Source organism: Ciconia boyciana, chromosome 1 (assembly GCF_034638445.1).
Source record: "Ciconia boyciana chromosome 1, ASM3463844v1, whole genome shotgun sequence".
Taxonomy (NCBI): domain Eukaryota; kingdom Metazoa; phylum Chordata; class Aves; order Ciconiiformes; family Ciconiidae; genus Ciconia; species Ciconia boyciana.
The window spans coordinates 17358842-17386585 of NC_132934.1; the positions used below are offsets into that span (position 1 = coordinate 17358842).

Consider the following 27744-nt stretch of genomic DNA (forward strand, 5'->3'; position numbering starts at 1 on the left):
TTAAAGCCAGAGGTATTACTCATTTTATGGAAAAGAGCAATTATCTTTCAAGTAGATTTAGTCTTTGAACATTACTGTAATGACTAAAATGACATAAGTTAACTTCAAAATAAGCATGCTGTCTGCAGTACGCCTGCTCTCTTTAAGAATATTTGGTAACAGAGCGTTTTGTTGGCACAGCAGGCAGCCGGTCTCACGGTCCCCCTGCTCTCAGGAGGCTGGCTTGTCACCGGGAACCACAGGGCTCGACCTGCAGCTGCAGAAAGGAAAAGATTTAGCACCTTACTACGAGGTTTTTGTCTGGATGACTCTGCAAATTACTAATTTGTGCCTTTTCTTTTACTGCCAGCATTTTCCCTTTACTCATTACCATACCTGTATGAACACAAACTACTAATGCTACATAGATGTAGTGATAATATAGAAATGAAGCCTGACACAAACATATCTGTAATCAGTATTTTTGTATTTATATATTGCACAGGTGCATGCTGATTTCACGTGTTTGTATCTATATCTATAGATAACCTCTGTGTATAACATGAGAGAATAATTATACAAAAAATGTAGTATTTTAATATCTATAACAGTTTTAGTCTTTACTGAAGTACACTTCTTGCTCCACTAGCCTGCAGTGTTACTCCTGTGCCTCACCAGCAGTTTCATTAGCCTGCTATTTAACTTTCCATGAGTATTTCAAGCAAGTCGTGTTTCAGCGTAACACCAGCAGCTCTGAGCACTGAACAATACAGACCCACTGCCTTGGCTTGTAAAAGAAACCAGTCGCTCTTGTCTCAGTCATGAGCAGGCATGCTGCTCTGCCGTCATCTAGGTCAAAAGAATCACGCGTATTAGCCCCAAAATAGGGAAAAAACACAACAAAAGAGGGATAACTAAAGAACATTGTAATGTGGGGATTTTTTAATGTGGTTGCCTGCTGCTCTGACTGCTGCTTCCCCGGGCTCAGCCCTAGGTGGGTGCCTGGGCTCAGGCCAGGACGGGCAGTGTGCCGGGGCTGTGGCGGTGCAGAAGCGCGTTGACTGTCACCCCCAGCCGGGCGCTTCCCGGGAGGCCTGCGAGGCGCGGGGCTGCACGTGGTGCTCCACCGACGTGGCCAACGCTCCCTGGTGCTTCTTCCCTGAGCACAGTCCCTACGGCTACTCCCGGGGCGGGAACACTGAGAGGACAGCCAAAGGCTGGAGGTAAGCGTGCGCGGCTCCTCCGGTGCTGCAGTCCGGCACCGCACGGCGACCGCTGCCGCCGCCCTGGGGGCAGCTCGCCGGAGACCTTCCCCAAGCTGCTTGGTTGCCGTGTGCTCGGCTTGCGACAAGGATGACGGACGTGTTTCACCACGTGTAAGGGACGCAGAGTTGGGACCCTGTGCTCACAGCACGCCGCCGGGGAGGAAGCCAGGCGCTGGCACAGGGGGGTCCCTCCCACCCTGGGAGCTGTGTCCTAGTAGAGCATGAGGTCTCCTTGCTTCAGGAGCGCCTGTTTTATCCATTAACAGCTAGGAGAGCCTAAGCTAACCTCAGAGATTATTTCTCTCGATGAGTCAATGATTTATTTTTAAAGAGCTGAGGTAGAATACCCGAGTTGTTCCCCCCTGCCCTGCCAGGGTGCTCACAGGCAGCGAGCGGTGGCGGTGGGCGGCAGTGAGTGTTTCTGTGCAGGGTAACGCTGAACAAACGCCAGGCCTTGTCCCTCTTCGGAAATGACATTTCCCCGGTTGTCTTGGAAGTGGAGTTCCAGACAAGGGACAGACTCCGGTTCAGGGTGAGTATTGGCAGGGGGGAATCATTTACCCAAAGCAATGCATGCTAATGACCCGGCTAACCTGCCTCCTTCCTGCCTTGCTTTAGCTCTACGACCCCAAGAGGCAGCGGTTTGAAGTCCCACTCAAGATCGACTCTCCAGGGGTTGCTGCCAATGAGGCCAGCTATGATGTGGAGCTCACGGATGACTCCTCGCACTTCAAGATCAAGAGGAAAAGCACCGGCACAGTGCTGTGAGTACCAGATGTCATTAACATCGCTTTTCACAGAAATTAAGAGTGATGGGGCGAGCACTGTTTCCGCACACCCTGTTGCTTGGGTCTCTGTGATACAGGCTCAAGCACAAACTGCATGTGGCATAAGTACAGATTTATGCCTTGTCCCTGGAAAACACCCATTATTAACAGAAGTATGTACCTGTCTAATGGGAGATTATCTGCATGCATGCAGGAAAAATTATTAAGCAAGTCAAATAACTTTTGAGGCTATGGTGTCACATCTTGGGATGCCAGTAGACTCAACTTGTGAAAGCACTAAGCTAAGTTTTCTGAAATTTGGGGTGTTTAAATATGTCAGAAATTGAGCACCAAATCTCCTGACACTCTCCAAGATGCAGGCCTGGGAAACTAAAGCTCAAAGCCACAGAGGCCGTAAGCCTCTAACTTCCACTGATTTCAGTGAAGGGCATCTGTGGGTCTAGTTTGTCACTCTGCAAAAACACCAGCTGTATTCTCAAGCTGGTACTGTAAGTGTAATTTCAGCAAAAGCTCCCCTCACCAGCAAATGTCACCAGGTGTCATAATTTCCCATTTTCTTGGCTTCCACCAATACATCTCTAGTGTGTAATGCTACTTAGCAAGAGAGTTTTTTGGAAGGAGTGTCTCCCTGCGTGCCAATCAAGGTGCGCTCTTGCCAGTTGCATTCGGGAATGCTACAGCGTGGCATTAGCAGCAGTCTCTGACTGTCTGCGATGACAAATGACAGTGATACAGACTGCTCTGGGTTATCACCACTTGGCTCAGGTAGGCAAAGGAGATGCACAGTATGTAGAAATATGGGTACCGTACACATCAGGCTGTGGTTGTATCTATATTAGCATTTTAATTCAGATCAGCAGCACCTTTTGATGTGAATCTCCTGATTATACCGACCTCTTGTGCGTTGGCTGACCTTGCAGTGGTCCTGAGGAGCATGGATTAGGTCCCTTCCACGTGACCGTACCGGGAGGTGTGCTCTGGGAGCACACGCGGTGCGCTCCGGCTGCTAAAGGGCTGCTTCAGAGCACGTGTGCGGCTGCTGGGTCCTCAGCACCAGCTCTGCCTGTCTTGCACCCCACCACTAGTGCAAGCACATTCCCAGAAGGTCGTTGGGATCCAAGTGGTTCATTTCATGCATTAGAAAATCTAACCCCAAATCAAGAAACTAAAAAATCAGCTGAGATTTCCCCCTCCCAAGAAACTCTTTGTTAAACAGACTCAAAATATAAGCATTATATTTGTGAGCAATGTCAGGATGACTTAACACATGTGATGCAAGTAAGACGATACAGCCTCTAGAATGGTTTGAGTCTGCAGATGGAACCACCGCCCTGGGTTTTTAATTAGCTGTCCATCCTTTTAGATTACAATCTTGTGGCATCTCTTTTCATACACGTCACAGCCAATTTTGTAAAGTTTTCTTTTTGCAGGCTATTGGAAATTAATGTATTATGCATTACTCTGATAAGAAAAATAATTTAATTCCTTGTTAGACTTAACAGCTTTGTGAAAACAGTGGGCTTACGTTAAAGGCCCAGTTTTTTTCTCTTTGTAATAAGAGATTTTTGTAAAGGCTCATTAATTGGGATGGTGATGTAAGAGGTGAATGCATAACGAGACATGGTGAGTGGCTAGCTCATGGCCCGTTCCCATTCAGTCCTCCTCATCTTCACGTAAAACCCAAGGATTTAGGCTCGGTTAGTCAGGGCATGCTCAAACTTGGGACATGCCAGACAAGGGAAGGGGCCCGCCGTGAAGCAGATGCAGGGTTTGATCCGCTGAGCTGCCAAAGGCGCAACTCCAGTGAGAGGCAGAGGAGCACAAGTTGGTCCTGGCTGAGCGGGTTTTCAGGAGGGCACATTCACCAGCCTGCCGTGGGCCTGGGGAAGCCTCCTCTGCACCCCTGGCAGTGGGGCAACCCCCTGTCCCCCAAAATCTGCGCTCAGCAGCGACACAGGCGTGGGGTGCAGCAGCAATGTGCTGCAGAGCCTGGGGAGGTAGAGGGCAGTCTTGGTTAGTAGCATCGGCACAGCGCTCAGCAGCAATGCTCGGCTATCGAGCATCGCTGCTGGAAAAGTGTACGTTGCCTCCGGACAGGTAAAGGAGTTCTCCTGAAATGCAGCCGGCCCTGGAAAGAGGCAATTGCAGGTGAAGGTAATGTGCGGTTAATGGGTTTTTATCCTGCAAAAAATGGCAGTGCTGCTACTGAAAGATTCTCATCAGCAGAGACGCAGGATTTTGCATATAGAAAGGGAAATTATATGTTCCCGGGAATTTTTGTTTCATGTGAAATGGCACAGCCAGTACTTATAGACTGAAGGATCACATCCCGGCAGGAAGCCATTCCTCTCACAGCTGAATCATATTTGGAGTTAAATTCCATGTGTGAGGAGAAAAAATGCTTCCCTTTCATTAGTTTGCCAGTCCGTCCCGCCAGAGTGAGTGAATGCAGATGCCCAGGGATACCTCCACAGCCTGACTTCCAGGGATTTGCAACCTCCTTAGCCACCAGAAGAGCTGTGCAGATGGAAATCTTCTTTCAAAACAGGAAAGCAGGTTACATATCCTGACCTAAAAGCCATGGGCTGCTGCATTTTCTTGACTGGGGAGGATGAGCCCTCAGCAAGCAGCCTTACAGGAGCATCCCCACTGGTGACTGCACTGGCTGGCTGGGTCCGGGGGAGCACCGGTGGCATCTGGCATGTTAAGTAGATTTTCATGTTAGTTCAACCTGCCCAAAGGCAAGTTGGGACACGTGAGAGGTGGGCCTGAGTGTGCTCCACGGCTGCAGCAAGGGCTCAGCAGGAACCGCTGCAGAGCGTCTTCATCATTGCCTTGTCCCCTCATCCCTGTCCCAGGTGCAGTCTGCAGAGAAGGTGCTAAACCCCAAATCTTTTTCTCTGGGCTGCTTCCAGAGATGGAAGCTGCTGCTCCAGGGCACCCAGCACTCCTGGGGCCAGGGGCTGAGCTGCACAGCCGGCGGCCTCCGCGGCCGTGCCGGGTTAGGGCAGGCTGTGTAGGCAGGCGTCCCTGAGAAACAGGCAAGCGTGTAACACCTGGGGGGACTTCAGTCTCCTATTTTAAGATGTGAACGGCCATGGCCTTGCTGTCTCAATGAACAGCTGAATCAATCGTTAATCTTCATATGCACACAAATGTTGCTCAGAACAGTTGATGTAGGCAAATAAAGCCTCTTCAACAGGTGCTGCAGTTGCACTCCCGGGGTGTGAGTGGATAGTAACTCGTGTCTACGCCAAACCAGGTCCAGGCGCTCTGCTGGACCTTTCTAACGTCTCTGAGGAATGCTTTCTCATTGTAAAGCAATCCCAAATCCTCAGAAAGCTGTTTTACATGATGGTCCTTATCCCTCACCAGCAGCTTCATACTGCTGGATGACCCACCCCCCAAAAAAAGCCTAAAATCCCTCACGATCCCTGGAGTGCTCTGGCACAGCTGACAGTCCACATGGGGAGGGAGCATCTCCTGTCCTGGGCAGAAACATGGTATGGGTTTGGGTTGCTCTTTGAAAGTCCACGCTTGTATTTCTCTCCCGTCCTTTCCGTGGTGCAGTCTGTCCTGCTGTGGTGCAGCCTGTCCCGCCATCAGTGTCTTTGCGCCGCAGACTTTGCAGTGATGGGGTAGCTGATGGCAGGCTCCCCATCTGTCTGCTTGCGGTAAAACCCCTTCCCAGCTCTGCCATTCATGCGCACAAAGCCTCCTCCTCGTGAGGAATGATTTAATACCATGTTGGAAACGTTGCAGGGGAGAGGCAGTGGAGACTTTGAGATATTCCTGAATGTGCTTTACAGGTGTTTCTCCCGCTCGCTGCGCACAAGGAGCCTTTGCCATAGCCGAGCTGCCCAAGCGCTGGCTCAAGGAGGGCAAGACAAACTCAGGGCTCCGTGTAATCACAATAACAGGGGAGAGGAATGAATTATGTGAGGGGAGAGCCATTAACAGCTGATTGCAAACCTCACGTGGAGCCAGCAGGAAGAATAAAAGGCCAAGTCCCGCTACATTTTCAGCTTGCTCCAAGGTAATCAGGCAACAGCCACTGCTTCGCCTGCATGGGGCAAAAATTAGATGGGATCGTGCAGGGAAATGATCCAGGAGCTGCTGGGGGCTCTGGGACCAGGAGCTCTTGGGCTGCCTCCCTTTCTCCTCCCGGTAATGCCTCTTGGCTTCCTCCCTCTTACCTCTCTCCTCCTCCTCCACTGCTGTCCTTTTGTCTGTCCTATCCAGTCCTGCTTGCTCCTGCCCCTCTTCACCCTCTCCCACGCTCCTGCTGTTTCACTGGTGGCCAGGGAAGGTTTCCAAAGCCGTGGGGGTGAAAAGGTTCCACCTTCATGCATTCGCTGGGGAGGTGCTGAGGAGGTCAGATGAGACCAGGGGCAGGCAGAGCCCCTGCTCCCATACAGATGTCAGGTGTTTTCCATTTTGCCCAGGATGTAACCCAAACTTGCAGCTGATTTAAGGCTGCAAGTCTTAGATCTGAACCATGATGGACAGTGACTGGGGCCTGGGTCTCCAGTCCCGGAGGTGAACCTCTCAAACTATTGGCCTCATGGGGCAGCGGAGGCTGCGGGGAACGTCTCCCCACTCCCATGAGGCTTGGAAAATTCCTGTTTTGGCAAATCGGCATGGTCAGTGGCAAAACGTTTTGTCAAGAATTTTGTAATCGGCTTTAGTTTAACAAATCCTCATTCACGCTATCCTAGCTGATCTTGCAGCTCTACTGGGAAACTGGCCCGTCGTTGGCCAGGGCCCTACAGTGATAAAAACAGGAGAGAAAATATTGGGTTGTAATAAGGCAGGCAAGGGAGCAAAACGGAGCCTCTGCGTTATTTAGTGGCACGTGCTCTCAGGTTGAGTACTATTCTCCTTTCTGCTCCTGCCACTAACAGCAGCAACCACTGGAGGAAGGAGTATCAAGTGTGAGCACGAAGGCTTCCAGAAAGCATAGATTTCCTCAAGAACAGAGACTAAGAGGCCGGGAACTGTTTGCTTTAAGGCAGCGATAAATAACAAAGACATCATCATTTTGCAGTGTGTGATTACTCTGTGGGACTCATTGCCCCAGGGCAGTGCTGACACAGGAGGCTTAGCAGGATACACATTCACGCATAATAAAAAAATCATCTGTAGAAAAAAAACCCAAATATTTTTGTCTCCATGTTTCACAACATAAGCTAATTCTATGAAAACAGCCAGAAACTTCCTCCATAAGCAGATTATTGCAAGACTGGCTCTGAGTGACATCTTATGTCTTCCTCTGCGATATCTGGCCTGGGCCATTGCTGGAGACAGACTGCAGAAGGATGGACTATTGATTTGATTCTCCACTTTAATATCCGTTCCCCAACTGACTTTTCCTTCATGATGTCATACGAATAATGGAAGGCAGAACATTTTTCCCAAGCCAGATAAGTGCTCCTTTCTCTCTATTAAGAGTTTGGAATACCTCGTTTGCTATCACACTTGGGAAGATACGGCACAAATAACCGAAATCTAATCAAGATTTTCCCTAATTTCCAAAAAGGCTGCTGCAGAGTTCAGCTGCCTTTTTTATTGATTGTGGTAGTAAGCACAGACGCCACTTACCATGAAGGCGTTTTTACATAGGCAAGGCTATTAGAATGATTTATAACACTATTGTCTTAAACTGCAATTTTGCTGAAAGCAACAGGAGCAAATTGTGTGCATCATGGGTAGCTTGGGTTTGCTCCTAGTTTGTATGAGCCATTATTTTAGTCTTCTAATCATTAAGATTTATGTTACGTAGGCAAGAAGTATTGCAGGTACATCACTTATCCAAGTGTTTTTCAGAACAAAAATGAAGCATTATATATCCAGCCACTTATCGGAGATGCCCTGATACCATGACAATGAATACAGTAGAAGTAGAGCAGAATTGTGTCAATAACTGTAAATATACCCTGCAATTCTTTCTTTTAAAATGTCACATTTGTGGAAAATCTGTTGGTTACTCGTGCTGACTTTCTCCACCTATTTGATAAATCACCTTAGAAGTAAGATAAGCATATAAAAATTCATTCTTGGTGTGCCTTCTGCAGTCCAGTGGTGCCCCAAGACTTACAGCTAATAAGGAATACGGCTCTTGTGAAAAACATTTTTCAGTGATCTGAGAGCAATGGAAAATCACAGAGACCTGGGCTCCTAAGCTGATGCTCCCCAGCAGCTCAAGTGGTGTGAGTCAGGGGCCAAGTATATTTGAGGTTCTTCTGAAAATAGGGCCTATGCTCCTCAGTCCTTAAGGTGCTTTACTGCTTTATAGGCAACCTGCGCATACAGCGATAGCCCGTGCCCTCTGAAAAGGTATGCCAAAGCTCTGCCAGGAGGCTTAGACCCACTTTTCTGATAGACATGTGAAGTTTCCACTTGAATTTGTACACAGATAATATATACGGCGTGCTCCCTTTCGCAAGGCTATGGTTTCCAAAGGGTCTGGAGGCCAAGAAAAGCAGATGTTAGGACATTTTCTCCAAGTGACTGCGTGAGAGAGGGATTCACACCTTAAAGTAACAAGCTCATTTCTCTTGGTTTCATTGCAAACAGAAGGAAAAAACCCCTCTCCCAACCTAAAATTATTTTTGAATGTCCAAATAATGCATTATGCATGTCCTAATGGTGTATCATATACATGTCCCAGGTCTCCTAATTCCGAGGTTTTATAAGACCTCTCAGTGTGTGCCACGAGCTGCTTGCTCACAGCAGGTGAGAGTCAGTGCTCCAAGCCGTTGCACACACTGCGGTTATTGGTCTCCAATAAACTTCAAACAGAGCTAAGTTGTTCAACCAGGTAAATCATCATGACCAGTATGTATTAAAAAGGACTGATGATTGCAATTCTGAAAACCATTTTATACTGCTTTTTAGTCATCCCCCTCAAACGTCGTGACAATGTTAGTCATAAACTACACCTTCAGCATGAACAGGATGTTTTATCTATCTGCCTACCCACCTTCCTTTAATACTACTTCCCCAGTCTGCCGTAGTTATGTTTTGTCCTAGTGGCCTGAGGGCTGACTGCTGGATGTGAGGCTGGTTCGCTTGCTGGCCAGAAATGTTAGTTTTGACACAGACCTTTTCAATCCTGACTCACTCTTTTTTTCCTTGATACAAGGTTAAAAAATAGAGAGGTTTACTCTTGAGTATAGTGCCCGGTGTTTGGAAGAAAACGCTAGCTTTTATCAGCCAGACTTCCCGGACAGGCAGCAGGCAACTGTTAGCAGCAACGGGCCAGGCAGACGCGTGGGGAGGCCAGTTTGCATTTCCACGGGCAGGAGTGTTCCCACCCCAGAGGCAGTGAAGGGCTAGGACTTTCAGCAGTGACCCTGAGTGCAGCTATTATCTCTTGTGCAAAGAAAAGGGTTCTCGTCTTCACAGGCTTTGCCATGTCTAACTGCTGGTAGGGGTTGAATTTTTGACAGTGAACAACTGCTCAGCTGTATTTTTAGATTTTTCAGATCCTTTCTGTTGTCCATCACAGCACTGTTACGGTTTGTAGGACTGTCGGAGGAGAACCACGCAAATTCCTGCGCACATGGTGTCATTTTGTGCTGCCTCCTGTTTTGTTCCTTCTATCTGCTTTAAACCAGCAGGAAGGGAGGTGGGAGAAATATAACATTTTCTTTTATTGTCTCCAAGTGCTTAAGGAATGACAGAAATCATTTTTTTTCATTGAAATGATTGCTCTTTCCCAACACAATACGAGTAAACACATAAAATAACACAACAGCTTACTCCAGTGCACTGCAGAGCACAAGGGCAGCCACTTGGGAGTGGAGGCAGAGAGCGGCACCGGGGGAAAACCTGTCCATGCTTTCCTTCAGATGGAGAAGACATAATGGTGCCTGGAAAAAAGAGAGAGTCATTACCAGTCTTTTTATGTCATAGTTAATGCTGTATTGAACACACGGCCGTTCTGGCAAGCGGAGGTCTAACGAAAGATGAGGCTGATGGAGAGCAATGGCTGGCAGCACAGCACGGGGAGCTGCGCTGTTGGGAGTGGCAGCCCCCGGGGAGCCGAGTGATGGAGGGGTGCAGAGAGAAGCACTGTTTTGGCAATGCCATGCAGAAGCTGAGGGCGAGACGGTGGCCCGAGGGAATGCATGAGGTATAAAAGAGTTTCTCCATGACGTTTAAAGATGTGGTGGCGCAGAGGGGTTGTTCCTAGGGTTGTGGTCTGCACCACCCCGGTGACCCTCCTGGGCAGGGAGAGGACTTGCTGAGCAGAAGGAGCACTTCTAATGCCATGGTAACACTAATTGCTCTCACGATGGGAAATGTCAGTGCCGTAATGTGGGTACCATGAACGTACAAAGCCTCATGTCCTCTGAAGAGACATCATGGAGAGTGCTCAATGATTTAGGACAGATATTTAAGCGCTTCCCAAACCATTTCCCCTCCGGCATCCTTTGCTTTTTGCATAAGCCCGTGGTCTTCTCAGAGCAGTGACTGCCTGCCTTGGCACAGAACAGAGCTACGTGACGGCACTCCTTTGGACAGGAATATAGCTCCAGAGCCCATCCTTGCTCCTACATAGCAGCAGCCTCTTGCAGAAAGGCCTCTGTTTGCCAAGGGCTGGATCTGATTCTCAGGGATATTTTGCATGCATTAACCTTCCTGTAAGAAAATAACCTTATTCAGTACTGTGTGTAGGTGGAGGAGATGATGGAAGGGAGGGAGAGCTGCTGCTGGCAAACCTCCAAATCAAGACTTAAATACAAATTCTTACTTTTCCTGCTTGTGAGAAAGGCCAAACAGACTTTTTCAAAAATACATAGACCCTTCAGTACATGTGCTTGACTTAGGACTTGTCTAGGACACTTTAGGGATGGATTGTGCCTGCCTTTTGCATGGAGAGGCAGGAGGGTGCCTTGGCTCTGCCTCCGGGCATCCCTGTGAGTGCTTGTCCTTGTTTCCCCATGGGGAGAGCAGAGCTGCCTGAGGCTGGCGTGGTGGGAGCGACGGTGCCCTCCCAGTCCTCCCAGCAGCGGGGACTTGTCCCCAGGCAGGGGTGCCAGTGGCACGGGTGGCAGCCAGGGCTCACCAGGGAGCGCTCCTCTCGCAGGGGTAACGCTGCTCCCCCCCCGACACAGCCCGTCTTCCACTTCTCTGATTTACCGGTCAATTTGATCAACCATTTAATTTTGTCAAAATCATTGACAAAAGACCATTAAAAGGAGAGTTATGCCACTTGTGCACTCTATGGCTTTGGCTCATTTATTTTAATTAGCTGTAACAAATTCATGGTTAAACAAGGCTCGAGAGGGTGCTATCTAAATGTGGTACTCGTGGCATACATAGTACCATTAACGAAGCACTTCTCCACAGCTTGACTATGTTCTCCTTCATCTAGCTTGCAGCTCATTATAGCACTAGAGATAGGAAACAGAATGTAACACCTAATTAAAATGTGAGCCTGTGTCCACAGATGATTCAATAGAAATAAAGGCATTAAGCTGGCGAGAGAAGCAGGAGAGAGTCATCACAATAAAAACACCTCATTCAAGCAGAGTCTGGAGGAAGCTGTCCCTCTGCTTTAGGTGCCTGCATAAAGTTGGGGGTAACAAGAGTATTCGGGTCCTGATCCAGCAAAGCATTAAAAAGTAAAAACTGATAACAACTAAGTGTCGTTCTCATTAAGGATTCTGAACCCCACTGTGTAATAACATTTTTTAGCCTGCCCTGTTGGTTGTCATAGAAATAGCACAAGCAACTGCTTATTTTGGTAATAGGATTATAGATAGTGTCTTCTCCTATTTTAGTTGTTCTTTTCAAAATTATACTGATGCATTTTATTGTATAAGTAGATGAGATGTCTGCAGCCATTGCAAGATGAATTTAATGTGTGTTAGGTTAAGCACGTTAGAGGCATGCATAGAATTTAATGTTTTTTCAATATTGTTACTCTCCAAAATACAGAAAAAGTATAAATAGCCAGATGTGAACTTAAAATTATGCATACCAAAGATAAGCAAACTAATCATGTCTCCCTCTATTTGTTGCAGGTGGGACAGTCCCCTGGTTGATCTGTTTTTCTCCAACCAGTATCTTCAGATCACAACTACTGTGCCATCCACTTCAGTGTATGGGTTTGGTGAACATGAACACCCGTCCTTCAAACACAGCATGGACTTTGCTACCTATGGCATGTTCAGCAGGGATCAGGCACCAACGGTAATTCACTTCATGCAACACTTTTTCCTAAACTTGTGTCACAAAAAGGAGGTGGCGAGGTACAGCTTTGCCAAGGGAGCACCTCTCTCTGTGTGGTAACACCGCTAATGTGAATTGATGGCAAACACGGAATGTCACAAGCTTTGCAGGTGTCGTAAGTTTTAATTAAATGACAAAATCATGAGTCATTTTGAGGGGATTTTGGAACTTTTCATCAGAAGCTTTCTCACAGTGCAGTTAGTTTTCAGAAAAAAGTATTTTGTGTGACAAGATCTTGGTTCAGGAAAGCATTTAATTTCACATTGGATCAATCCCTGTTCATCCAAACAAGCTGGACTTAGCAGGACTCATTAGACGTTTGGCTAAATGGGGGCCGGTGGTGATGAGTCTATTTTAACTAGCAAAGTATTTCCTATCCATGCCATTTTGGAGGTTTTGGCAGAATACGGAGGGTTTAACTAAAAGAGGCTAATAAGAAGCACTGTGGTGAGGCAGAAAAAATGACTCTCTTCTATCAATTTGACTTCACACCAGTTCAGGTGAAAAAAGCCCCAACCTTTCAAAACAAGTTTCTAACTATGAATGAATTTATTTCCTTGTCTTTGCATATGGACCTAGGTGACAAAAATGGTGAAAAATAGCAAAGTCAAGCCATACTTAATGTGCTGTTTATGTTTCAGTCGTTTGCCAACCTCTATGGAGTTCACCCTTTCTATATGTGTGTAGAAGCTGACTCCAACGCCCATGGTGTTCTCCTTCTGAACTCCAATGCACAAGGTAAAAAGATACATGGATTCCCTATATGGACCGCATATAGAAAGACGGTAAATTAGTAAATATAAAAAACTGTTTTACTGATTGCTTTTTCAATGTGGTACAAATGTGAGTGACTGTTCCATAACTGAGGTTCCAGGAATTACTATAATTTTTTCAAAGGGATTTCATTAGAATGACTGTTTAACAAGGTAAGGTATTTTCAGTGAAAATATATGATTAATTTTTTTTTTAAATAGATGCACATACAGGGAAAAGAGAAGGTAGAAGAAATTTCCTCTGGGACTGGCATAACTGAATCAAATCAATTTAGGTTAGTCCTATATTCTGTCTGTGGAGAATAGTTTTGTGCGTTGCCATGGTCACTTTACTGTATTAATCCAGTGGTATAATTTCAGAAAAGGGGAATCTTCACTCAGTCTATAAAATCAGTTTCCCCTGGCAGGCAATGACTTCCAATAAGAAGATTAAAATAGCATAGAGGAACCCTAAACACAAGCTTGTGGTTCCTTTTTATATAAATGAAACTGAGGCAAATGGATCTGTGCAATCTATTCTGTGTGGTTTTCTATGATTTATTGCTTCACAATCCCAATCTGAAAGTGGAGATTATAGAAACACCAGGCAACTGCTAGCCTACGTACAGGTCCTGTTTGCTCATCCGATCGTACCCACAAGGCATCAGGTAGTGACTTGAATGTGTAGCCACCTCTGCCTAGGGAAACATTTGTGCACAGAAGAGCCCAGCATGCATGCATCTAGAATAGGATAGGAGAGAACAGAATAGAATACAATAGAATAGAATACAATAGAATAGAATAGAACAGAACAGAACAGAACAGAATAATTCAGTTGGAAGGGACCTACAACAACCATCTAGTCCAACTGCCTGACCACTTCAGGGCTAACCAAAAGTTAAAGCAAGTTGTTAAGGGCATTGTCCAAATGCCTCTTAAACACTGGCAGGCATGGGGCACTGGCCACCTCTCTAGGAAGCCTGTTCCAGTGTTTGACCACCCTCTCAGTAAAGAAATGCGTCCTAATGTCAAGTCTGAATCTCCCCTGATGCAGCTTTGAACCATTCCCATGCAGAGCTAGTTTGTACTGAGAACGATTTTTTTTTCCTTTCAGATGTTTCTCTGAGTCCAAACCCATCCCTAACTTTCCGCACTATTGGAGGGATCCTCGACTTCTATGTCTTCCTTGGACCAACTCCCGAAAATGTAATTCAGCAATATACAGAGGTTAGTAGAAAAGTGCACATGGCACGCGGGGCAGTACCTTGTAATGAACTCCTGTCAGTATCTGGTAGTATGGGCAGGTAGCGCAGCCAAAGCTTCGTCCTGATCTGTTCATACAAAGCCGTAGCTTCAGGTCCGTGGGCAACCTGGTGTGTGCTCAAGCATCTGCGAACGGTCTGTCTGAGTGTAGCAGAGTGGCTGGGCGTTCAATGCACGTCTCCAGCCTTTCCTGCAGCATTTCAGTACTGAGAGCAGGAGTGCATTAAAGGGGTGCAATGATTAGAAAGAAATTTGTCCAAGCTTACTCTTCTCCAGGCCGTGATAGTTTTACAGTCTTCACTACATGACGATAACTGTGTTTTGATACTATGGACGGAGAAAACAAACTAGGCAGAGCACAGATGGGAATGTTTGGGAACTTTACACCTGCTGGACTTCAGTCATGTTGAATGAACTTCAAAGGCTTCAAGCTTTTATTTGCCAGTGGAATTGCCTGTTGATTTTGGAGCTGTCAGCCTGGTTTTTTACTAATGAAAACCCATGTAATTGCATTGGAGAGCACAGATGTGAAAAAAACATATTTACTGCTGTCTCACAGAGCATAACTACTTGTTTTCCAATTGCCCAATGTTTTCCAAAGAACTGAGAGTACACATGCAAATAGCTGTTTTGAGAGTGTACACGCAATTCTTATCCACTGAGGGCCGCCCAGAAAGAAGTAGCAGGTAACATGTTCTTCCTGGTCACCAAATGCCAGGTGATGCATTAACTGCCTTGCACAGAAAATTGCCACCTCAGAACAAAGCTCTGTACATAAAGAAACCAGAGCTAAGCCTAAAGAGCGTGGACTGAAGCTGAGAAGGGGCATATCACTGTTAGGAGGGGGATTCATGCGTGCAGACCCTGAAGATTAAGCTGCAACCAGGGGTGCTGAGCAGCCTGCCGTAGGGCATCCCGGAGCCGGGCAGCCGGAGCTCGCGGTGAGATGTGCATGTGCTCTGCCTTCCCCTCCACCGCCCCACCAAGGGGCCTGAGTTCTGATTTTCAGCAAACATTTTGTCTTTCTGGCTTTTTAAAGCCTCCATATCCTACGCTTGCCTTCTTTTAAAGTGCCTGAAAAGGGAACAGAAATATTGTGGTTTGGACCAAGGGAAAAAGAGGATTTAGCCCAGAAGGAAAGTATTGCTGGGTTCTGTTTTAGTGATGGGAGGGAGAAGAAGCCTCGCTCATGCCACTGTTTTGGGAAGGCTGGAGCCTCCCCAGGGTGGTGAGCTCTGCTAGACCTTCCTAGCCTAGACCTAGAGGTTCAGGTGGTGCCTCCCAAAGAGGTGGGAGGCTGGTGCCCCTCCGCATCCCGGACTGGGAGCAACTGCTCTGTCGCTCGGAGGTTTCCAGCTCCTTCTGCACCTCCTCCCCACCAGCCACCTCCAACCCTGGTGCCCCAGACCAACCAGCAAACTGGGTTTTGAACTTACACATTGGCAATCAAACAAACAAAAAAAAAACCCAAAGAAACAAAGAAAAAGTAAAGCAGTGTCCCCCCTAGCCGCAGCTGTGATCTCTGTGATGAAAGCACTCATTTCAGAGGAGTCGCTGCGGCAGCGCAATGGAGATTAGAGCCATCCCCGTTTCTTTTCAAAGTCTTTCACTGGTGTTTGAAGGCAGCATTTCTGTGGCTTAGCAGGTGGCCAGCAGCTGAAAATAAAATGAGAGAGTTCTCACTCCCCAGCTGATGGGTACTGGCAGCTCACTTTCCACCCCTGCCTCTCTGGAAATGGAGCTGGAGCGGAGAAAACAAGGTAAAGGGGAGCCGGTGGGCGTCTCCTAACTAGACATGTCACATGCCAGGACAAAAAATCCCCTGTTCTGTATTCTTCGAGCTTGTGCTGAGCTCTCTAGGGAATCTTAAAGAATGCATGGTAGCAATTTCACAGTGAAATAATAACTTCTTCAGTAAACATCCTGAAATTCCTGTATCGCAAATGTTACAATTACCATATTATTAGTCTCTAGGGTAATGATTTGGCTTTTATGTACAAGATATGTGGGAAGGTGAAGGAGACAGAAAAGACTTTATTTTTCAGTTGTATTTTCTGTTATACTGAGAGGACTCTCCTGTGCGGTCATTGTCACGCTCCGGGGAAGGAGAGGGGGTGGAAAGGAGCAGTGTGACCGGTGTCTGCAAGGCACCGCTCAGCAGCATCCCTCAGCTCTCTCGGCTGTTTGCATGGGTCTCCTCTGGGAAGTGGTGTTTTGGGAGCTCCCAGCTGCAAGGGACCCCGATGGGGCCAGGCTGCCCTGCTGCAACGAGCTCCTTGGGGGAACGGCACCCACCTCCCGCTTGTGCAAGCATCTGCCCAAAATCACTGCACGGGGCTTTTTGCAGGGACCACCCATTGCATCCCCTCCAGGATGGCCCCAGTGGTAGGGCAGGGTGGCCAGGTGCCAGCCGGTGCATGGCCGTTGAGAACAAGGGAGCTGTCCCCAGAGCACAGTGCTCCACACCTTTCTCAAACATTTTGTGCTGTTGCCTTCAGTGCCACTTCAAGACCTAAGCAACCCCCCTGGCCCCCGCCATGGTTGTGTCTGTGAAAGATTTAGGAGCTTAGCTCTGCTCACTGCTTTTATGCAGGTCCCTCCAAACCAGTGATTTCGGACAGCTTTGTAATGAAGCTCTTTACTGGGTCTCTGGTGTATGCAGGCATTCCCCATGCACGTCTCCACGTTGCTGCCCACACCCAGGGGTGGCCCATGGGCTCTTGCCCAGAGCCGCTGCTGCGTGGCCAGCTGGGGACAGCCAGGCTGTGCCAAGAGTGGGGCTCCCTGCGTGGTGATCAGGGATGATTGCGGCTGCCCTGCCGGGGCCACCAGTGTCTCTGTGCATCCTCGGGGTGAGCACAGGTGGCAGCGAAAGCTGTGGTGGCCCCGGCTGCCAGCCTGGCCCAGGCTAATCTGCTTTAAATGGGCTCCGAGGGCGATGCAGGGAGTGGAAGGCGAGCAGAGGGCTGAATGGTGGTGCCTCTGTCCCCCCTGCTGTGTCTTGCGTGGAGCAGAGGTGGGCTGTGGGACGCATCCTGCCAGTGGCACCACAGCACTACAGCAGTGACGGCAACGACGGGGCATGTGCTGGGCATCGTGCAACAGGAAGGAGAAATCTCCGTCCTGATTCTTCTGCTCCCTCCTGTCCCTGATCCCAGCTGCGAGGAGTGCTGCTCCTGGCACATCAGAGACAGTCCTGCCACAGCTATATATATATTTGACAGTGATCACACCTTTCTCCTACTACAGAAGAGGTCCAGTGTGCGGAACAATTATATAACACAAATCTCACTTTTTATGGCAAATGCCTCAGCTTGCAGGAGGATGGGAAAAAGCAGTAATAAGCTAAAGAGCTCAGTCATTGAGCTGAGCCTAGCTGAGGCTCTACAGCCAGCCCTAATACCAGACCACCATTGCCAAGTCCACTGGTGGCCTTTCAGGACAGAGTAACAGTGCGTAGCAGTCGCATATGAGCTCCATAACAAGACACCCAGGAAAGTTATAGATCAACAAATGGACATTTAACAGCTGTTGGGTGGAGTGAAGGCCATTAATTTGTTATTTTATCACAAATTATCCGATGACAAGCTTTAAGAGTGCATACTGCATGTCTTCCAATTCTGTTTTGAGAGGAAATTGCTGGTTTACTTCCTCCTTACAGAACCGTAGGATAGTTCTGGGTGGAAGGGACATCAGGGGGTCTCTAGTCCAGCCTTCTGTTTGAGAGATAACATGGGGAACCTGCCTGTACCTACAGTTTATCACAGATGATTCAGTGAGAGTCTCACAGTTGAATTTATGGGTCCCCCAAGAAAGACTAGCACCTGATAAGTGTTTGTGCAGCAAAGAACAAGGTTTGAAGACCTTGGCATTGAAAGTCCTTAAAATTTTTAGACTCCTGAGGTTGTGAGCATCTTCTTAATGGTTCAGCAGTTGCAGGGCCTTTTTTCTTGCTCTCCTAAAACAAAGTTCAGCTTCTGTGTGTAGACTTTGAGTGAAGATTGCCCCCTGCCTGACTAGGTGCCCACAGCACTCACCTGCCTGCCTCAGCCACAGGGGATGAGCTGGATACAGATATCTGGGCCATAGGAGCACTTGTGTAATTTAGCCATTGTGTGACTATCCAAACATGCTATTTCTGTGTCTAAATCCAGAGCATTAGCCCACTTGGATTTTTATAGTTTCCTCCTACAGCTCTTCCTTAAAGAAAGGAAGTTTAAGCAAATATCAAGCTTCAAGAGTCATTTTATACGGCTAATTAGGGTGCAAGATTAGCAATCTTTCATGTTGAGCCCCTGTACCTGTGTTGCTGGAGATCTCAGCTCCTTTGTAAGCATGGGAAAGAGTCTCTCTCTCTACGGCCTCTATGATATATAGGGCATAACTCTTCAGCCGTATCTCTCGCACCGAAGTCTTTGGTCATAGTGGTAATAGAATAAGATCCTGATTTACTATATAGCATTTATAAGTTAGTTGATGTCCTTGATGCTCATAGTAATAATGTTATTTGTCCAGTAACCCAACACAGGGAAAGTGAATACAGATCACCTGCTCCCTGGGCACAGATTTCAGCTGTTAGATATACATGTTTTCACTGAATATTCTTACTGCAAAATGCTTCCAGGGTACCTCCTAGATTCATCAGCTCTCAGGTGCGTCTAAAAAAAAATTTAAAAAAAGTACATAATGCCAAGTTATGTAAACCTGGAAAAACTAACAGTGAATTTATTAAACAACACCAGGAGTTATTTAAGAACCAAGTGCAGGAGGAATTGTGGAACAAAAATAGGATCTGTGTTTTTTTCTGCTTCTGCACTACCGTATCTTCCCTTTTTTTTTTCTCAGTTTGGATACCCCATATGTTTGCTGTTTCTGCATTTCTCATGTTTTCCTCCCTTAGTTCCCCTGCCATACCTCATTTACCTTTTCTGATTCTATGCGAGTCAATTTTGCCAAGCAAGCTTTCTCTGCCTGCTGCATTTTATGATCATTTGTATGCAGAATGCAATCTATATGAATTAACTAGATCCTAAATATATATCAAATCCAACATGAATTTTCAGGTTTGCAAAATTATATCCCTGCCTCTGCTGATCCATCTGCGAGTAGGTACCATATGTCAGTTACTTTATCAGGAAGCTTCAGGGGGATCCATTAGAGTCCGCAGCATAATTTGAAAAAAGAACATTTGTTTTCCCAGCTGCCCTGTTTTCATCCTTCCTCTTCAAATGTTCTGCTGATTTCAATTAAGCTCACCATAGATGCGCCAGCCTGGTGAACCTGGGGAACTAATTGCTTTAAAACTTAATATCTTGCTTGCAAGGTGGATTTTCTTCAGTTGGTTCAGCTGTAATCCCAAACTCCTCAAGGGATGCTGTCACAAAATACTGCCTCGCTGTGGGGCAGCTCTGCGGTCCGCAGGCGAGACAGCCCCATCGCGTAAGGGTGAGCACTTGAACCTCAGCAAACCCCAGCGCTGGGGATGTGCCCTTTGGGAAGGACCCTGGCCGGCATGCCGGTGGCCACAGCTCCACCTCCAGCCCCACTGGTGTCCTCCTGGGTGCTCAGCAGGACATGGGGGCAGAAGCAAATCCCCATCCAGCTCTTGAACCATGTTGTATTGGCGATCTCCCGGGCTGACTGTCCTCCCCATCCAGGAGCAACCTGGGGTATTGCAGGACCTGGAGCAGGGCTGCCCAGCGGTTCCCGCTGCCTCTGCCCAGGCTGGTCAGCCCCATGGTGGTTCCCGTTTCCCAGCCCGCTTGGGGAGAGGCGGCGGATGCCATGCAGACATCCTGCCAGGGCACTGGGCTCTGCGTTCAGCCACAGGATTAATATTTATCAGCTGGTTTTCCCTCTTCCTCTTGTCCAAGGGGAGAAGCCTGTGCATGAAACATTTTATTTCATTAGGGAGTTCTTTTGTTTTGGTCTGTCTTTTTAACCTTGTTTGTAGAGGTCACTCTCTGTTTACAGTAGAGAAAGCAAGGGCAAAATGTGCATCTGCTTTAGGAGCACAAAGTGGTGAGGTTCACAGAGCTCATCTTGCAGCCTTGGCTGGTCCAAAACAAGCTCTGCTGCCTCATCAGATGAATTTATCCTTTATATGGAGAGTGCAGTTGTGACAGAGAAGCAGACTTCTTGTCCTGAGGCTTGCCGTGCTCTGCTGGACACCTTGGTTCCGGCTCACAGGGTGTCTAGATCATCCCGAGCCATCATGCCCCATTCAGCTCTCCTCAGGAAACCCCAGCAGAGCTTGAAAGGAGGTCTGGGGGGGATCAAGTGTGTCCACACAAGCTGGAAATAACTAATGACATGTGTAACCAGACGAGACTGCACCGTAGTGGCAATGGCGTGTCTCTGCCCACTGGCCTCCCCCTACATGGCAGGGGGCCACCTTCGTCTGTCCAGGGCCTCTCCCGGCAAGGGCACAGCGGCGTGCAGCGAAGGCTAAGTGCAGCTGTGTCAGGAGCATGCTGTTGATAGCTGCTCTTGCTTCCTCTGAAGGGCTTAGCCTCCAGCTGAGTTAGAGGTGAAGTAGGTGTTGAGGAGGATGAAGAGAGTTAAGTCTGATGCAACAGGACGAGTAGCAGGCATATGGGGCAGCTGTGCTGCTCAGCCAGAGCATCCCTCTGGGAGGGACTCAAACCATTAACCTCACCAGTTGTTCTGGCCTCCTCCTGCTTTTTCTTAGGTGAGATAGCAGCATCCCAACAAGCGAAAGCACACCGTGTAGCCAAATTTGTAATGCTTAGTGCTTAAAGTTCGCCTTTCTGTCCAAAAGCCATTCTCGTTTGGAAGGAATTTACCTTGTGTGCTCCCCCAGCTCAGGTGCATTAAAACATCCTCTGCTTTTCCCTGCTTCTCTCCTGCATCTGTTTTTCTGTCTGGTGCAGTTTGCACATCCCACCAGCTGTAGCATCCGTGATGTATTTTAGAGCAATTTCAAGTTCAGCATTGCTTTCGCAGGTCAGACTCTTACTGGAGAAAATCCCATAGGAAGATGTGCCTTTATGCATTGCAATCTCTAGAGAGTGCCAGGAGTGCCTTGTTTTATTTAATTAAAGTAGATGGCATTTAGCTGCCAATATGCAAGTTTTGTTCTTTTTCACTTCTTAGCATCATTACCTAACTATGGAGATCCACAAGGAAATAAGGGAGGAACAGTTATTTAGCCAAAGGGAGTCAATAGCTGCAACTGATTAATAAGTCATGGGTGCTTACTAGCTACTTGATTTTCATGTATTGCCTGCAAGGACGTTAGAAATACTGAACAAAGGTTAATTTCATGGGATCTAACCGCTTAAAATTGGAGTAAGGATTTCAAGAGACGTCCCCCAGAAAACATCAGTGTGTACTAATGAGGCAACGCCAGAGTTCAGCTTATTTCTAGAACAGACACATTGTGGTTGCTCGCTGCTTGTCCCAGGTTGCCAGAGCAGCTCTCACCGGGGGAAGCAAAGCAGGATGCCTCGCTCCCCTGTGCTCTCAGTCGAGTTTCCTCATGCAATTTACAGCTGGATTATGTGGAGCCAGTGGAAATGAAATATTTATAAAATCACATTTAACTCATTACCTTGTGTTTCGTTTGAGAATTTCGGGACCAAACAGTAACTCTGACCTTGAAGAGGTTTGTCAATGCCTGGCAACACAATGCTGTGGGCCAGCAATAAGAGCAGTCAGTCATAAGTAACTGAATTTCATCAGGGTGGTGTGTAAATATAATTAAAACTTCAGAGAGCTCAAATAAACATCAGACTCTTGATGAGTTAGTTCAGCTGGACATGGCAAGAGAAATTAGCAAAGCTGACGTTGCTGTGTAGCGTCAGAGATTTGCCTGCTGTTGACCAAAGGGTTTGTGGACTTGGCACAGGTGAGGCGGTGCGAGGCTGCACGCTGGGTTTCTGCCGGCGTGCGCCGTGTAAGTGAAGGCATGTGCTACTGTGCGGAGGCTGAGGCCTCAGCGAGACCCTCATTTAACGTTAGCCTGGGTTTTATACACCGTGTCTTCCACTGAGGTGTTCTTAGAAGTGATGCTCAGTGCCGGTGTCACTCAGAGCCTCTGCTGAGGACAAGGATCCACCAGGAGAAGTGCTTTTTGAGGCCAAGCATGCTGTACCGTGGGCCGTTCTGAGAAAGGAAAGGGTATTTCATGGGTGTGTGATACCTGTGCCCAGATCTTCGTGGCTTAAATGAGCTGGGAGCCTCTCCTGGTGTTTCAGAATAACTTCTCTTCACCTCACCCTTTCCATTTCTGTATTCCACGTTCCTGCTGTAGGCCATTGGACGCCCACACATGCCTGCCTACTGGTCTCTGGGATTTCATCTCTCCCGATGGGGTTATGGCAGCATTGATGTTTTAAAGAAAACCGTTGATCGCATGCACTACTATGATATCCCATACGTAAGTATGATATTTTCATTGTGTATGCTAATTTTACAATCCAAAGTGAGATGAATAAAATTGTAATAGAGGAAAAGTTATTATCCTACAAAGAGAATTGTAGAATAAAAGAATGTTCATAATCTTATGAGGTGATTTTGCATGTAATATCTTTATAATGCTTAAAAGAACATTTAAAGTGGGCTTTGAACATGAGGTTTAAGTGCTGCTCTTGGCTGCATAGCAGGTGATTTTGGTGTGGATTTACTGTTACGCAGTATGAGGTGCTAGCATTTTAAAAATAAATTGTGGTACTTCTGATGCATATCACTGCCAAACAGTTGCTAAACTAGGAGTTCTACATTTCCATTTTGTCCATTGCTACCATGTAAGTTTATAGGAGCTGAATTTGGCCTGACAATTATTTACAATTATTACAGCCAATCTCTTAGGTTTCTTTTCATACATTAATTACCTTTTAGAAATGCAGTTGCATACATTCTGATTTTCTGTATCAAATACTTCAACCACAGAATCATAGAATAGTTTGGGTTGGAAAGGACCTTTAAAGGTCATCTAGTCCACCCCCCCTGCAATGAGCAGGGACATCTTCAGCTAGGTCAGGTTGCTCAGAGCCCCGTCCAACCTGACCTTGAATGTTTCCAGGGATGGGTCATCTTCCACCTCTCTGGGCAGCCTGTGCCAGTGTTTCACCACCCTCATCATAACAAATTTCTTCCTTATATCTAGTCTGAATCTACCCTCCTTTAGTTTAAAACCATTACCCCTTGCCCTATTGCTACAGGCCCTACTGAAAAGTTTGTCCCCATCTTTCTTATAAGCCCCCTTTAAGTATTAAAAGGCCACAATAAGGTCTCCCTGGAGCCTTTTCTTCTCCAGGCTGAACAACCCCAACTCTCTCAGCCTTTCCTCACAGGAGAGGTGTTCCATCTCTCTGACCATTTTTGTGGCTCTCCTCTGGACCCGATCCAACAGGTCCATGTCTTTCCTGTAACTGAGGGCTCCAGAGCTGGACGCAGTACTCATGTAATGTTTACTTTAAAAATGTTTAGGATGTCCAACATCTTGATATCGACTACATGGAACGTCGCCTGGACTTCACCTATGATAAAGTGAATTATGCAGGTCTGCCAGAGTACCTCCAACAGCTGAAGAAGGAAGGAATGCACAATGTCGTGATTCTGGTAAATAAACAATGTTGCTAATTATTTCTCCATTTATAAGAACTATTTGCAGCCTAGCATTCACAGCAGTATCTAGGTGCTAATGCACGCATGCTATTGTAGCAGATTTTCCATTTTTGTCATTTGTTGAGAAGAGCTGAAGAACAATTTCTCACAGATTTCATATTTAAATGTGTTCCATTTATCAGATATCTGTGTACCAGCACCACCTCTATACCATAACATGAATTCTCTTTCACTTTTTCCTACTCAGTTATGAGAAATTTTGCCTCTGTTCAGGGCTGAGTTGAGATAGGATTGCTTTAATGCAATTCTTTTCCTGGAAATGAACAAAGGAGTTTAATATGCACACAAAAACAGCTGAATAGTGGAAAAAATCTATTCATAATTGCTCTGGAAAGCTAGTAACTACAATTCATGTTGCCTTATATTCACTTTTTATCTAAATTAATGTGAGAGATGTTTGTTTGCATGAAAATTTGTGGAAAATGTATGTTGAACCTGTAACCAAAATTGACGTATGACCAAATGAATTAATTTGGGCAGAATTGAAAATCAGAGTTTTCCATCTTTTTCCCCATCAGTTTTTCCAACAAAGTTTACTCTTTCTCTCCAGCAAGTCCCCATACATGTCCTTGTACCGAAATTACTCTTTGTCACAATAACTAAGTGAATGCCAATGGTGGCAAGGAAATTGGAGACCAATTAAATTGAAATGTAAATAAAAATTTAAATAAATTAAGGAATTAAATAAAACTCCTTGACAGATGCATAAGACCTTGCTCTGCAGGGCCCCCCAGCAGTGCAGGAGTAGGAGGGCTGCACTCCCCGGCACAGGCTGAGGCAGCCCCACCGCCTGGGAAGGATTGGGGTGGGAAGGCTCGGGAGTGCCGGGACGCGGAGCAGCGCATGCAGGGTGCGAAGCGTCGCCGCAGAGAAGAGAGGCGTAATTTGCTCTCCATAACCACCAGGGACAGGATAAGAAGAAAAGTGCTTTAAATTGCAGCAGGAAAGATTTAAGGTAGACATTAGGATAAAGCTGCCTGTCTGCAAGGTGAGCCGAGCAGGGAAACACTGCCCGGGGCCAGGGGTCCCTCCCCGAGTGGGTGCTGTGAACAGGTGGGACAGATGCATCAGGGACGGCTCAGGCTGAGCTGACCCACAGGGAAAGGAGGAGGAGAGAATCCCACAGAGTCCCTCTCAGGACTTTTTGCTGTAATTGCAGTCTTCTATTTTCCAGCCTAAATGGTCGGCTTACACCTTTCATATGGGTGCTACTATTCTTATGTACCTCAAACTGCCAGTCTCTCATCCTTCTACTTTCTTTCTTGATATATTTATCCAAAAAAGCATATTCTCTCTCAGCGTTTTTTGCTAGGCTAAACAAACTGAAGTATTTTATTCTCTTTTTATCGGGTAAGGTCTTCAGCTCTCATTATAGTAGCTCTCCTCTACATGTGCCCCACTTTGAATGCATTTGCCTGTGTAGCAAATGATAACTGGATTTCACAGCACTCCAGATGATGCCCCCACAGTGTTTGGAGAATGGCAGAAATATTTCCTTCTTTCTGCTAAAAATTGTCTCGTATGACAAAGCCCTGCATCACATTTACCTACGTTCTATTGGTGGCTCATACTTGTAAGGAGACCAATTAATCCAGCTGAATCATAATGGACAGGCCACTAATGTTTGGGCCCTAAGTTGATCCAGTCCTTTTAAAATAAGGGGCACGTTCCTCATCTTGTCATGGGGGTCCTGTCAGAGGCTTGTGGGAAGAGAGACTGAATAGCAGAGTCCTAAATTGTGGGACAGCTCCTCTTTCACTTGTGGTGGTGTAGCAGATGTTTACTGGAGTCAGGATAACTGAGAGCTACTGCAGTTTCCTCATCTAAAAATCACATTATCTTGTCAAATAGATACATTAAGTCAGAAGTGCCTTCCTGTCCTTATTTTTTCTTCCACAATTTGTTGTAAAGTTTGGCATATGACTGCGGATGGACTAGTCAGCACCCACAGATACCCATATCAGTGTTTTCTTTTTAAACTACAGTTATGAGTTTTGCTGTTCTTCAGCCTGCTGGGGTTTTTTTTTGGTAGTTTCATTAAAAATACTTGCTCTGTATTTATCATTAGCCTAATCTTTACTTTGTTGTCTGAATGCATAATTGCATTCACTGCTAGGAATCTCAAGCAAAACCACACAGCCCAAGTAACCAATTACATATTGATAATGGAAATAGCAGCCTATATAGTGAGTGCTGTTTGCCAGCAATTTGTCCTCAAAGATACATTCCCATGAAGGTCCCAGTTCTTCTGCAGCTGTAAATCATGAGAAGCTCCAGGGTGCAGCAGTGAAAACAGTTTCCATCAGTGGAGGTCCAAGGCACAGAGTTTAAACAGTAACAGATTACTAAGTCACTCTGATGGAGAGCAACTTCAAGACAAAAATAGTCCAAAATTAAGTGGATAGATCATTGTAAATAACTAACCAAGTGGTAGATGAGCACATGTGCTGTCAGAGCTGAGCACTCTTTCCAACTATTAGGCAGTTTAGGCTCCCTGTATCCTCAACACTGCTCTAAAACTTATCTAATCTCTTAGAGCTGTAACATTAAATACCACCTGCCTATTATTGGTTTATCTCAAAAACATTTGCAAGACATGAATATATCAGCAAAATACCATGAGTTTGGGGTAGCTCTTCCCATGCACACACTTGCCCTTCAGTAAATACATGGTAGTCACCTCTTTTTCATCAAAGTTATGATGCTTCCAGTTGTTTTGCACTTGCTGCTGGGTAAGAAGCTACAGGCAAGCAGTCACGGTTTAGTGGGTGAGCCACATTATTTTCTTACTTGTGAGTTTAACTTCAACAACATTTTTAAAGCCCTTTCAGTTTCTCAGATGGCACATGCTAGAGCAGTGCAAGGAGCTGTTGCTATATAAATGTAAATTTAGCTGTTAGGCAGATGCAAGGAATATAACAACAACTCTTAATTCATGCAATGAGCTAATGGGAATCCAGATAGGAAGCCCTTCTTTCCTCCTTCCAGTAACCTGTAACTGAGGACTGTCTTCTGCTCTAGTTCTTTAGATAAGCTTGTGAAAAAGAACAAAAGCTGACCCAGTTTGTCCTTCATTTTTTAAAAGCTAATGGGAAGTATATGTTGCACTGGTAGTGAAGTTTTCTATTTTCACTTTATTACAGTCGCTGATATTTCTGTCAAACTCTGACTGTTAGCATTCTTTAGTGATGTCAAGCATTCCCATAAGTTGAGTCAGGAGCTGGAACAGTATGAAGGGTTTCATTCCCAAGAGACAGCAAAGCCATGCTAACTGCAATCAAGGCAAATGTAATCCAGTTTGATACCGAAAGAACAATTTTCTAGATTCCCTTTGGGTAGTGACAGTAATGAGTGAGTTCCCCCAGTGTAGCAGATTGTTGCCTCCCTCTGATGATTTCAGGAAATGGGCTCTGATTGCAGTCACTTAGTGTCATGTAAAACCTCTAGTAAATGGATTTGGGGGAGATGGGTTCAGTCCTCCTCATCTCAAACCGCTATGGTCACAAGCAAAGCGCGGATCCTGGCAGCCAGCACTATTAACACTGGTAATCTGCCTGAGGATGGAACCCTGAACTCTGTTGTGCCACCACTGCTGGGGTGGCTGGTGCCTCACCATCAGGTAGTCCAGTCCCCACGCTTGCATCCAATGCTGAGAGCCCTCTGTGCCTGTGGTCACCTTGATAGTAGCATGGCCCCATTACCGGGCTCTCTAAATGCAGTCCTTCAGCATTTCTCTCTCCTGATCTTTTTCAGAGGCCACCTCTATGTAAGGGAAATTTTGTCAAAGAGTGTCAGTACTTGGTC

General features: G+C 46.4%; 2 protein-coding genes across 2 annotated transcripts in view; both read left to right on the forward strand.

The window, feature by feature from the left end:
• The first annotated feature begins 924 nt into the window (after positions 1–924).
• LOC140655217 (sucrase-isomaltase, intestinal-like) lies at positions 925–24133 on the forward strand. The gene is made up of 9 exons (XM_072869386.1): positions 925–1202; positions 1674–1776; positions 1863–2008; positions 12067–12235; positions 12916–13012; positions 14141–14253; positions 22565–22690; positions 23743–23874; positions 24128–24133. Exons 1-9 carry the CDS (start codon positions 925–927, stop codon positions 24131–24133), a joined length of 1170 nt encoding a protein of 389 aa, XP_072725487.1.
• A 3303-nt stretch (positions 24134–27436) lies between these two features.
• The window catches only part of LOC140655426 (lysosomal alpha-glucosidase-like), a 31669-nt gene continuing 31361 nt past the window's right edge, over positions 27437–27744 (forward strand). The window contains exon 1 of the mRNA XM_072869962.1: positions 27437–27559. Coding sequence (XP_072726063.1) covers positions 27437–27559 — 123 coding nt within the window. The remainder of the gene's footprint in view (positions 27560–27744) is intronic.

Bases quoted from the DNA above. Each gene is read 5' to 3' on its own strand.
- LOC140655217 (XM_072869386.1), top strand. From the start codon at position 925: ATGTGGTTGCCTGCTGCTCTGACTGCTGCTTCCCCGGGCTCAGCCCTA. The intron at 1,203-1,673 runs GTAAGCGTGCGC...GTTTCTGTGCAG, and splicing joins AGGACAGCCAAAGGCTGGAG to GGTAACGCTGAACAAACGCC. The intron at 22,691-23,742 runs GTAAGTATGATA...AAAAATGTTTAG, and splicing joins ACTACTATGATATCCCATAC to GATGTCCAACATCTTGATAT.